General features: G+C 31.4%; 1 protein-coding gene across 8 annotated transcripts in view; it reads right to left on the bottom strand.

The window, feature by feature from the left end:
- NFAT5 (nuclear factor of activated T cells 5) overlaps positions 1-13,843 on the bottom strand; it is a 140,676-nt gene that overhangs the window by 49,055 nt on the left and 77,778 nt on the right. For 6 of the 8 annotated variants that reach the window (XM_073226337.1, XM_037025418.2, XM_073226338.1 and 3 more), the window contains one exon: positions 2,191-2,749. In XM_073226337.1, coding sequence (XP_073082438.1) covers positions 2,191-2,749 — 559 coding nt within the window. Of the gene's footprint in view, positions 1-2,190; positions 2,750-3,197; positions 3,260-13,843 lie in introns of those variants that run through there. The other 2 variants (XM_017670018.3, XM_073226341.1) reach the window with 2 other exon arrangements.

Here is a 13,843-nt window from a genome sequence, read left to right as displayed (position 1 = left end):
CTTTTACATAATGTTTTAATAATACAAAAGAGCTCTTTCCATCGTGAAGATCAATTAACTGCTATACACAACATAGTTGAGAGTATATTTTCTATAATTTAGCATTATATAAACTGTAAGTTTATGGCACATTAGATCTAAAGCTATATTCCTTATCTCCCAAAACATTTCTAAATTTCTTTCATGTTTCTCTCTTGTAGAATATAGGACTTTAACTTGAGTTCCTCTTAACAACTATTTTCAAAGGCCTATTTTTCTATATATTTACATATGGTCTTATCCCTTCCTTGATATAGTTCTTACAAATTCAGAATTTAAACTCCTCCCATCATTTGCTAGTGTCAAATATTTTTCCATTACCTAAGAAGCTGGACATTTCTTCTGCTGCTTGATGAGTTTCTGTTCCATGAATTATTTCATGAGAGATTCTGTCTTGACAAATGTTATTATACTTTCCCTGGGTAACCTCAAATCATTTCTAAGATACATCTATCATACAAAAGCAGAAGCAGAAAAGATGTAGGTCAAGATACCTCTTTAAGAGCAACTGCAAATAATGTGTGTTAACTAACCCTATGTCAAAATTTTATTTGTTCTTCATTTGAGCCTGTAACATTTATTTCAGGATAAATATGAGAATCTTTATTCCAGAACTTTAAAAAAAGACTTTCTCCACTGAAGCCCAAATAAACACATACCTGTATTTAATGATAGATCAACATAAGCCTTTTAGATCTGTGCTATCAAGTTTCAGAGTATATTCTGTAGGTAATAAATAGTTCTACAAATATGTTCTAGAATTCTTGAGTCTGCTAATGGCAACATTTTAGGAAAGGTTATTTTCATATAGTTTCCTAATTTAGACGTTCTAAAAATGAAAAACATTTAAATATGTATTTTTATTTAACTACAACCCCCAAAGATGTTTTAAATGGGAGGAGAGAAAAAGTAGCATAGAATAATTATTGCTTAAATAGTAGCTATTACTTTAAAAAGGTACTGAGAGACTATTTAAGGACAAGTTTAATATACATCAAGAATATTCACTATAATACTCAACCAGACTTTAACTTAAAAGATATAAATGTCATCAAGTAGTAAACCAATTGTAAGTGTCACCATCGTTTTGTGACAGCCTGGAATGGTAAGATCCTGGGTCAACTAAAGGACCATACCCTGTCTCCCAAAAGAATAATCTCTCAAAATCCAGTGAATTAAATTCTATAAAACTATGCTGAATATACTGTAGGAAAACCTAATAAAAATTGTCCAGCAATTAAATATTATAATAGAAGTAATAAAGGAATCAAAAAGTTAAAAAGAAGTTATAGGGTTTGTGGGGGGGACTTGGGGTAGCGGAGAGCCTAGTAAACATAATGTTCTTCATGTAATTGTAGATTAATGATAACAACAACAAAAAAAAAGTAAAAAAATTAAAATTAAAAAAAAGAAGTTATAGTATTCTGTACTGTGGCAATTAATATTCTTTGATACAGCTACTGAAACATATTTAGTGTTGTGAACTTACAGAGATGATAACTCAAAACATGTACCGTGATACTGTTGCATCACCCTTCTAATGCATAGCTCGGAAGAAAAAAATTAGTGATCAATTTTTTTTAAAAACCCTGAATTGGTACAATGTATCAAGAAAAATCTTAAAATATATGACATTAAATGGTGATGGTCAAACCATCAGTTTAGTTTCTTATTTTCATCAAATAAAAAAAAAAGAGTCTAAAATCTTCACAAAAATGGAAATGGATTGAACTATACTGGGAGACAACATGAAGGAGAACACAAACTAGCCCTTTGGGAATGTTTTGAGTTACTTTGGCCAAGGCCATTAGATTACTAGTTATTTCTCTGAGTAAAAATAGTTTTAAATCTGTTTAAAATATAAACCCATTTGAATTGTAAGTTATTTCAAAACAGATTATTTTCATTCTCTACTACTTAATCATACCCATAATAAGATACCTATTACTAACACCTATTGATATTTTATATTTTTCTCTAGTGAAACTTGGTAATTTCTATTTAATATTTTCATGTATTTCAATAATAAAATTAGTATCTTTGCTGTATATGCAAGCTTAGCTGAGAATTAAGAAAAGTGGACAATGATTTTTTTGCTTTGTTTTGTTTTGCATAATGGTGATAGAACTTTAAAAAAATGTAAATACCAACCCATTTCCTGCTTTTGAGTTGCCTTTGTTGTCCGTGGTAAGCTGAGAAAGCACATAGTGAGGTGCCTTGGCACTGTCGGCATCAAATATATCCATATTAGATTCTTCACAATCTCGTCGTTTGACCCCCGGCCTCTGCTTGGGATTTCGTTTTCGTGATTTACGAGGTACCTCAGTGTTATCATTGTAGGAACTGGTGCTCATGTTACTGAAGTTGGAGGGGGAATCCTCCATCCACATACTGCAGCTCTGCTCAGATTCCAATCCACACCCCTCATCCTGGCAGGACATCCGACTGTTATCCAGCAAGTCCTCAGGTGGTGGTGAGATGTACAAGACTGTGTGCCTCTTCGGTGTTGATGGATGCTGCTGAACTGTGTTACTGGTTAACTGCTTTTCACTTACCCCTCTGTTACTTACCCCCAAGGCTGAGGAGCAGCTCTCCACTTGCATAGCCTTGCTGTCGGTGACTGAGGTAGAATAAATGGTAGGGCTGGAAGAGGTGGTAAAGGAGCTGCAAGCACCGCCCATGGAGGAAGAGGAGGGAGCTGAAGAAGCATCTGCAGTGTACAATTTAAGAGTAAATACACTATACATGTTTTCACCTATGCTGGCTAGCAGTCCCATTGAAAATGTGATTTGTGAACTGATTGTTTTTCCCCCAAAATGAATAGTTGGAATTTGGTTAAGTTTTAGAGTATAAATGCTTCAAGCAACACAAGGCCTAAGAAAAGAAATTTTTTAAAATGCCCAAATAGCATAATTTTACTTGTGTAATAATCAATAGATTTTTAAAAATCTAATTTAATGTTTTAAGCTGTAAAGCAAGAATAAAGCTTTTATTGCCTCAGCTGGATGTTCTCAATTTTAATCATTTAAAATAATAAAGAAAACCCCAATATGAAATATATGCTTGTGGTCCACATTCAATGCCAATTAAATAATTTATTACAGAATTTGAAAAGTGGGACTGTGCTTAGCCACAAAATATTAAAATAAGTTTCTAACCTATGAAGCAGAGAACTACAGGTCATTTTTAATGCAGTCACTCCCTGCTTCAGAGGCAAATCCTGGAATAAAAATATAAGAAAGTAAATGAGAAAAGAGCTGCTGATTATTCCAGATATCAATTATAAAATGAGAAATATGAAAAAATATATCATCAAGTGAATTGGAGGCAAAATGGAACTGGTACCGTCACTATGATTGTTGTAAAATCTATAAGACTATAAGTGAGAAAGGTTTGATTTGAAACATGCTGGGCTGCAGAAGATAAGCAAGTTAAACCATTGAAGGTCTCTGGAAGTGGGAAGTGGCAGCTAACAACCATGATCTTTAAGATAAATAAATCCATTCTTTATGGAAGAAATAAGGACTGATTATTGGATGGATTTCTCTCATGAAGTACTTGACAACTGGTTACCACTGTCCATTTACTTCCTCTTTGTTTAAGGGCTGGCTTGATTTTAACTATTAAAGGCATTTCCTAAAATGGGTAACAGTAAATCTTATTGGCTGAAGTGTAACAAAAAGAGTTAAACAAACAAAAAAATTCTAAAGAGTACGACAATTAGTTCCCATAAAAAAGTTTGTATGAAGCCCTTCATCTATTATGCTTTACAAAAAAGATTCAAGTAGATTTTTTTCAAAAATGTGGCAATTGGTAGAACAGTTCATTGAAAAAAATATATTAACCCTTCACAGCATAACCTCAGAGGTACATTAATAATGCCAAGATTGGAAGTTGTCAGTACTAAAATTTTAGAAATACCATTTTATCTTGAAAAAAATAGGAAGGTTTATTATAATCATACACACACAAATAATGTGACAAACAACTAAAAGATATGCTTAAATCTAAAATAAATTTTTATCAACAGCCAAGTATGCCGCTGTTTTAAAGTGGTATCATAAAACCGATATGGTTATTGCAGTTGTAACATTCGATTCAAACATAACGTAAAGAGTGAAATGTGAGAATGCTAATGTTTAGATATTCCAAGGCAAAATGCCAAAGATCTATTCTCAAATTGAAAACATGAATAAAAACACTTAAATCATTCAAAAGAATTAAATTCACCCATAATTCTTCATTGCTGTCAAGGCTGAAGAGCACAGTAAATAATGTTAGCCATGAATAATGTGATCTACATAATGCTACATGACAAAATTTTCCCAACTACCTGAAGTCAAAGAACCTAGAGCAATTAGATGATACCAGTTCCATTTTCCAGTTTGTATCCCTGTCAAATGCAGTAGCTGAAATTGGAAAATTCAGTCACTTTAAACTGCATTCCAATTTAAAGAAAATTTATCAATTTTGTATCATGCATTAATGCAATGTTTTCTTAGTAAATAAATAATTTAAAAGATTTGTAAAAACTAGAAAATCTAGATGCTAATGTCAGTGACAGTTTAGGAGCTGATTTGTAGCCACTTTGGGTTTAAATAACAAGTTTTTTCCTTGTTTTTTGATACATAATGTAAGATTCATTTTAGAAAAGATAGAAAAGGCATTATGTCTAACATTCCTCCATCTGTTCCAACTATTGGCAAAAATGAAACTAAATTTCTACGTGTGTATGAACCTATGTTCTTCATTTTCAGAGAAATAAAAGTATACAGCATGCAGTATTTGCAGTGGAACACACAAAACATGCAGCACGAATGCTGTGAACTTGTATTTATATAAATCAGATTTCCCCCACCCATCCTTTTTGGATCTGTTACCATGCACATGAGAATGTAGAATATGAACATCTCAGGGATCCCTGCCCATGACAGATGGAAAGTTCAGGTGAAGAGCAATCATGAACTCAAAAACAAGTTATGTGGTACTTATTAATTTAATATGCAAGATATAATCTAACATTGTTCTTTGAGGTATATATGACTTTATCTTGCAAATTTTAACTGAACAATCATGGTAATAAAACCCAATTGATATAATCATACGTAAATGTCTGTTCTGGGACAGGTATACCAGACTGTGATCTCATACCCTACATAAGTTAAAATATTCTACATATTTTCCTTGGACACCTAATACACAAATTTTGTATTTTACCTGAGGTTTCCTGGATATACTTATTAAATAAAAAAGTTCATTAGCACAAAACTCTGAAACTGCCAGAAGACTGCAGTAAGCACCCTTTAACAGAAAAACTTACTTTTTAAAGCCTACATCAGTTTGATCCTAAATTACTAGGCTTCTACTCATTTTAAGAGTCCAACAAAGACAATTTTTAAAAACTATAAAATTCTACAATATAGTATCATTGTTGCTCTGATGACAATAATGGTGTATAAAATCCTTTACATAAAGATGCCTCACTCTGGACAGCAAGACATCACATAAGTGCATTAATGACCACAGGTGAGGCGGTGCTGTGGAGGATAAGAACTATGGGTCCCTTGAAAGCATGGGCAACATCTTTCTCATCTTAGACCCTCCCATCATGTAATACAGTGCCTTGCATGTAGTAAAAATTCAAACTTTTTATTAAGTTGATTTATGGACAGCCTATATTTGATATGTATGACGAATTATCTTAAAGTTCAATCGGCAAACAAATGTACCAGCATGTCCATAATGTACACATCAGGTTTAAAAAAAACGGATTTAACTACTCAAAGTGTTTAGATTATGTACTACTATAACAGCACTGTCTGATACAGGGAAGAGCTTAGAAGTAACTGAAGAGTTAATAGAGAACTATTTGCTATTTCTACAAAAAGTACACAAATAACTTCCTTTCTTGAAACTGTATACTGTATAGGTTAAATTGTTTACTTTTTATTAATTCATAAGTTTACTAAGAATAAAACACCAGTATCATCTATTAAAAAGTGCATAAAAGTAATGTCAAGAACATTTTATATTTCTAAACACTGATTTGCCACTTCCAAGCATTCTCAGAAAAACACTGAAGTACATTCCTGAGAATACTGTGTTCTTAAAATATTAAAGATCTTTCCGTCACTATATCATTAAACATCAAGAAACAACTTAACTGATATTCTATAGAAATAAAATGCTAATGCAATCCTGCCTCATCTATATATTCTTTATATGTAAGTATTATGAACAAAACATGCTAACTCCCCCATTTTGGTTTTCAGTCTCCATTTTTACCTGTTAGGAATGTAGAGACTATGTTTAATTGCTGCATATTAGAAATATAAAAAGTTATCATAATAGGTTTTATTTTCTCACTGAGCAGAATACTCATAATATATTCCTATTTTACAACTTTGTAATTTTGTTTGTTCTTTAAACCCCTACCAACTCTTCATAAAGTGGAAAGTTTTTCTTAAAATTACCCTCTCACCTAAGTAACATGTGAATAGATATTTACTGGTTTTTTTCTTTTATGAAAAAATTATCTTTGAACCTAGAAGAACTTTGTTTTTCCATTGCATTTTCTGTGACCACAAATAGCACAATAAAGCAAACTGTGAACTGATAGACATTTCTACAATTTACTGATGGAAACTTGTAATCTTAAAGGAATAGATTAATTCTAAAATTTGTAAGTAAAGGGAAGCATCACACCTATAGTGTCCTATATCTAAGTCTAATAATTCTATTATTAGCAGTAGCCAATTACTAGACCAAATGCCAATAATGGTGGTGAACTAAAGTTATATATATGGCTTCTTTTAAGAATTGATGGAATCATTAAGGTTCACTAGGAATATTAAAAGTAGTTGGGATAAAAAAGAGTAACAGTTAATACCCACAGCTATCCCAGAATTTGCAAGTATTATTAATTTGATAAGAATGAAGCAAATGTGATTTTTAAATGGCATCACATACAGCACCCTGTGTAGATCTTATATACTCATCTTATATACTCCTTGTTTAAACTATATTTTAAAATTAAGAATGATCAGTTCTAGATTTGTGAACTAGAAATTATCTTAATTACCATATCATTTTAGTGCTTAAAATCCCATAAAAGAAAGATGATACTTTATAAGCTTTGTATAGAAAGCTTTGAATTTAAAAACATTCTTAAAGGCCCTCAAAAGACAAAAAACAGGAAAAGAAAAAACCTTTCACTGATTTAAAATACTACAAATGACATTTAAGCTTCCAAGATAAAAATGTGATCCCTAGCATTTAAGTATGACTGTATAGTTTATAACTTTTCAACATCAGTAGAAATCAGTTAATTTCCTTAAAAAAGCACTAAAAACAAAAAGCTATAAAATTTTGCAGGTGAGCTAAGTGAGCCAATAGTGGAACGGAGAAGGAGTAAACTGCTGACCATTAAGAAAATAATCATCAAAACCAACACAGGATATTTGTAAACAACTTCTGATCTAAAATACTGTTTAATCTTCATTATTCTTTTTAAGTATTTCATTTTTCTTACTGGTAACAATGGCTTCAAATCTGAACAGCTTGTCTGATAAATGTCACCAGATACAAGGACGTATCTTCAGATAAAAGAAGAAAAACTGAGAGAAAAAAATTGTAAGGCCAACATTCATGTTGCCAAGGGACTGAAAAGTCCAAAACACACAAAGTGGCTGCAAACCTGCTTTGTCAACACCTTACATGCCAACTTTCATTTTCTACTTTTCTTCTTCTAATAGTAATGTGAAGTTTAAAACTTTACGGAAAGTTTTAGTTTCAATCAGTATCAATCCACTATTTAGAAATAAAAAAAGGAAGAAAAGAAGGAAGGAAGAATGAAAGAAAGAAAGGAAAAAAGACTTATGAAGAAGTCTGAAAACGACCGACCTATACCCTGGGTGAGATTGGATGGGTTAAGTGTCTCTGCCACTATTTGTCTTCACTATTGACAGACACTGTCACACAACCCACCACACGATGCCTGTCTCTGAATGGCGAAGCTAGAATGCAAGTTAAGTGTATTAATAGAAAAAACAACTAGCATCCCAGCATATAAAATAAGCAATCCAGATTACTTTACCAAAACAAAACAAAACAAGATCCCAAAACCAAAAATTGTAGGGTTTATCATTTAATTTAAAGTTTAACAGTTTCAATTCCCCATTTGTATTTTCCCACCCAATGTAAGTTTACACACTATAATAAGCAATGTTTTCAAACAAATCTTTAAAAAATTCAATTATTAACATCCAAATAAATGTATGTGGGGAAATTTCTTATCCAAATTTTTTGTTAACTCATATTCACCAATTTGTTTTCCTTTTTACTAATGCAGTCTAATCCATAAGCCAGAATGTTCTCTCTCTCTCTCTCAGGTATTTTTAAGCCATGCCCTTAACCAAAATTCTCTTAAAGAGTGGATGGAAGAGGATATATTCCAAACAAAACACTCAGTAGTAAGAAATACCTATATTATAGCAGCAGCAGATTCTGTTCTTTTCTCAGGCCATCTTCCACATACTTCCTCATCCTCAATTTACACTTTTAAATTAGATATGCTTCCTTGCATAAAATGTCTAATCCTATAGGCTCTATTTAAAAACAATAATTAGCACAATTGCTGAAACTGAAAGGTTTGTTAACTGATTTATTGGAGACCATCTTTTTCTTCCCCAGTCCAGCAAATTGACAGTATGCTTGAAATTATGTTACATAGTAATTATTCTCCTCTTTTTAATCTTAATTCTCCTAAAATAATTATTTTTACCCTGTCAGACTGCTATTAATATATTCACAGAATATTTATTAAAAAATGTTTCCTGAAAAATATAATAACTACAAAATTAAGTATACTGAGAGAGCAATATTTTAAATCTACCTTTTGTCCTATTCAACCCAAAGTATCTGAGCACAGTGTAAAATATGTACTAGGTATACATCATATAATTTGGTTTTTAAATCCTTTTTTATGCAAAGAGAAAGATGTACCTATCTTTCAGTGATTTAAATACTATTGAGTGGAATCAATCGTTAATACTGGGTGAAGAGACTAAAGCTCAGAAAGAACACTCTACATCAAATAATTTAAACACAAAAAAGGGAATAATTATATTAGCTAATAACTACATTTATTATGTTGTCAAAGATGTCAACAAGTACAGGCTTTTTAAAAAAAAGGACAATTACTGTACTATCTGAATGGTAATGTTACTTTAAGAAAAAAACAGAGATGTTAATGTAATTTGAAGGAAAAAACAGTTCTGAAGGATGCTACTTGAATGTCACTTCAGCGCTTTATTATATACCTTAATTTAGTTTAGATTAAGTAATAAAGGTATTCCTGCTAACTCTAGGTAATCCAATAGTTTCACCTTTCTTTTTTTAGAGGTGACCCAGAAAAGGGAAAGAAAATAGTATTTTTATCATTAAAATCTTCTAATTTAGTTAGTTAGGTTTTATACCTGGTTCTAAATTACAGTGTTTATTATTACATCAAAAAAAGACTGGGAAGAAAACTCTAGGAAGAACTACTAAACAGTCAAGTCTGCAGAATCACCCCTTTGGGAAATGAGTTTTCTCCATATGAATAATTCTCTATCAATGTCTCTTACATACAGGCATTATTTCTATTGAGTGAATGTCAACATGAAGGTATTAATCAGAAAGTAAATCCATGGCCCATGTGGGGCTGTATCTTGACTAATATGTAAAACTTCAACATAAGGTAAAAAACAGACTGGGTGAGAATGGAAAGAAAGAAGCAGGTGGTTAAAAAAAACCCTTTATTTTAATAAAATTAACATCTTTTTAAAAAAACTTTACTAACAAAAGGAGAAACACATGGGGAGGGAGGTCAGTATTTACTAAATGATCACTAATTGTCACGTAATGTAAAATATTTGACAGATTTATCCTCATAATAACCTTGAGAAAAAGTTGGTTTTATTGTCTAGTTAGAGGGGTTTTACTACTAGAAATTTATTTAACTTCCACAAGATTCTGTCTGTATGACAGAAACTGTGTGACAGTAATCAGATTCAAATTAGGTCTTCATGATTCCAAAGCCCAAGCTAGTATTTTTATATTTTCTTTGTGGGAAAATAGAAATAAAACTATAATGTGTGTGTGTGTGTGTGTGTGTGTGAGAGAGAGAGAGAGTGTGTGTGTGTGTGTGTGTGAGAGAGAGAGAGAGAGAGAGAGAGAGAGAGAGAGAGAGAGAGAGAGATCGAGAGATCATGGCTGTGTGTGTGTGTGTGTGAGAGAGAGAGAGAGAGAGAGAGAGAGAGAGAGAGAGAGAGAGAGATCATGGCTGTATCGGCCTGGCACAAGAAGGTACTTTCTCACTCATTTTCTGATTTAGTTTAATTGGCAGAAGTACCTTTTATGAAGGAATGACAGGGAAAGAATAAATTTTACCTCAGTGAATTACATAAATATTGCCAATGGACATACACTTGCATTTATGAATGAAAAGTTATTGCATACCTACTAATGCTAATATAAATATCTAATATATCCCTTACCTTTGTTATTTTTTAAGAGTATAGTTCATTGGGCATTTAAACTTATTTTAATCATCTGCCACCTTGTGTTTTTAAAATTATGAAATATTTAAAACTAATACCCATGGTACTCTCTAATCATATTTAACAAATGCTAACATTTTATTTATAAGAGAAAAAATGTCATGGAAATATGTTAAGTCTTTTGTTTCCTGCCTTAACCCATTCCCCTCACTTCTGCCTAAGATGGAATGTTATTGGGAAATGTGTGTTATTTGTACATTTTTATTAGTATTATTTATATGACTAATTGTTAAAAATTCTTTATGGCAATACACTTTGCATATATTATCAATCTTATTAGTTGATATAAAGAAAGTTCACCTGTATGCATTAATTTCTTAATATGAAATTATATGATACATAAAGACAGAAATTATGTTTATTTTCTATATGTATTTGTCTATGAATAGTTAAGAATCTGTGAGCAGTTTTAAAATGCTAATCTATAGATTTGGGTAATATAAAAGTGTGTTTATCAGAAATTGAATAATCACAATATTTCTAAAAGTTATTGCTAAAAGTTATTAAGATGACAATAAAAGGTAAACATTTAAGGAATAAATCAAAAACAGGCCATGTGTACTTTTTAGCTTCCTGAATTGGTGGTTGTTTCTTTATTAACCATTACGGCCCAAGTTTGCTTGTGCTTTTCATTCTAATAATGCAGACATTAGCATAAATCCATCCATACATATTTCTATATGTGTAAGTGAATGCATTTAGCTTTACTACTTAATTTCAGTAAAAAGGATGAGTAGTAGAGTTTTTGAACCTACCTCCAATATATTTATCACTAGGACCTGACTTCCTTCTAGAAGCAGTCCAGTTTTCTATGCAAAGTAGGAATGGTAATATGGAATAACCGAAATCAACTCATATTTTAGCTCATAATATCAATATATAGGTTATATAGGTGAGTTACCTTTCTTGTTAATGGACTTTGGGTTTAATCTTAGGAATAATATATTATATAAACAGTCACAATCTGAAATATGTTAATCTAATTAACCCAGGAAAACAAAGTCAAATTTGCTCCTCAAATTAAGTCAATTGAAGAAAATCCAAGTTTATAACTGTAAATATTTTCTAACATTAGTAAGTTATAATAAATTCAATGGCTATGTGATTCTGTTGCTATGAATCACTTTCATTAAAAATTAATATTCTTCTAAAAATCATACTCCCATTGTATCCTACCCACTGCCCACTGCCTAATTCAGGAGCTTTTTCCCTAAATGAAGTGATAGCACACAGTGCTAAATTTCCTAAAGTACAATGGCAAGGAAATAAGGCAGTAGAGCCCAGAAGGAAAGAAGAGAGATATCTCATACCGGGAAGGATTGTGGTATGATGATACGTAAATTGTCTAGCATAATTCCTATTACATAGTAGGAACACAAAAATGATAATTTATCTTTTTTTCAACTCATTTTTTGTACTGTTTTGTTGTTATGGGAGGTTTAGAAATTTATATGATTTTAATTCAAGTGATTAAGATGCCTGCAGTAAATTAATGCATAGCTGCTCTTTGATTATCAGGACATTGATTTATTTCTCCAGTGTTCTCTCTTACAGTGTAAATAGCACTCAAGTAAGTTCTCCCAATATAGAAAATAACTGTTAGGCACTTGGGATTTATTAATTGCTGTGGCATAAAATTCAAAGCACTATTTTAATAAGTCTCTTTCAACAGAAAAGTATATTATATAGATCACTTCATATAAAGTCATTAACTTAAATAACAGCCTTTAAAAACCTCCAGTGATCCAACTACTGGAAAAATTCAATAGAGATTTCTATTGTACATATTTTATTAATGTGTACATATATACAGGTTAAAACTGCTATAAAGTATTAGTGTTCTGAAACTATTACTTTTAAAAAGAGTACTAATATATAATTACTGAAAGTAAAACAATTGTATGAAACCAACAACAAAAAAATTACTAACTAGTTATTCTTAAGATTCTCTGGCTGAATTACAAAATCTATGATTAATTTATTGCTTATTTCAAGAATGAGGATAAAAAATTTTAAAGAAACTTGAAACAGTCACCTTAGAAAAAGCACATTTTGATATAAACTAATAAAGATAATGCCATATCCCAAAATGAAGACAGACAAAGAGAGTCTAGGCTCTAACAAGTAAATAATTTGATTTCTTAAAATGAAGACTAAAGTTTGCTGCTCTCTTCTGTAAAACACCTCATATTTAAAAATATATTAAGTGAATCTAAAAATTATAAACAAATTAAGCAGATTTTAAAAATACTTGATTGGTATGTGAATTATATCTCAATAAAATGCTATTTAGGATAAATACCTACATACCTCTTTCCAAAATCTCCAATTCTGATAAGCTTTTTTTAGTTCTGTAAACAATACTCACATTTTAGTTCTTTACAACCTATACTATAGGATTCACAAAAAAAAAAACCAAAAAGAATCCTTTCATAATTCTTATTTCTTCTTGATCAACTCCTTATTTTGCCAAAAAATACAATATATTTATTTGGATAACTTTTTTGTGTTAGGAAAATGGCCTCTGTCTTAACTACTAGGAGCCTGTAACACTGTTCAGAAAGTCTATTATTTCTAAAACTTGTTTTCATTCACATACAGAACCTCAAACCCTTAACTACCTTTCCAGTGGGACAAAAACAAGAGGTCTTTAAAAAGTGGGGAGGAATACAAATTTCAGACTGGTGATACTCAACTACAGCTCTTGGATTTTAACACTTAGCCCCACTGAGAGGGAAACTGCTGTGTAGAAGCAAACCGTCTTTCCCCCATCCCTAACCCTGGAACTTACCAGATAAAAAGATGTTACTGATGGGAGTAAAAGTATGAATAATGCAGAGGCAGATAAAGGCTTGAGATGCTCTTTTACCCAATATTCTGGATTGTGGATTAGCAGCATCATGTTTACTCATTCTCTCAGTTAATATGTAAGGTGAAAAAAAATCTAGATTGGCGAATCTGAGAAACACATTTTTAATAATTAAATAATTAAGACTGTACATGAATACCTGTATGCCCAGCCTCTAAATTTTAAATTTTAAATTTGTGAAACACAAACCTTTATGGTGGAACTAGAAGTCTGTTCCCACCAGGCCCTCATACCTGAGGGCAGCCAATCCAGCTCCTTCAAAACTCTGAAGAATTAACTACATCAAGAATCATCATTTTTATGCATTTCATATTTAAACAGCAAATGCTACAGA

This window comes from Manis javanica, chromosome 17 (assembly GCF_040802235.1).
Source record: "Manis javanica isolate MJ-LG chromosome 17, MJ_LKY, whole genome shotgun sequence".
NCBI classification, from domain to species: Eukaryota; Metazoa; Chordata; class Mammalia; order Pholidota; family Manidae; genus Manis; species Manis javanica.
Note: the sequence above shows the minus strand (reverse complement) of the source record. Positions and strands in the feature narration are given on the sequence as shown.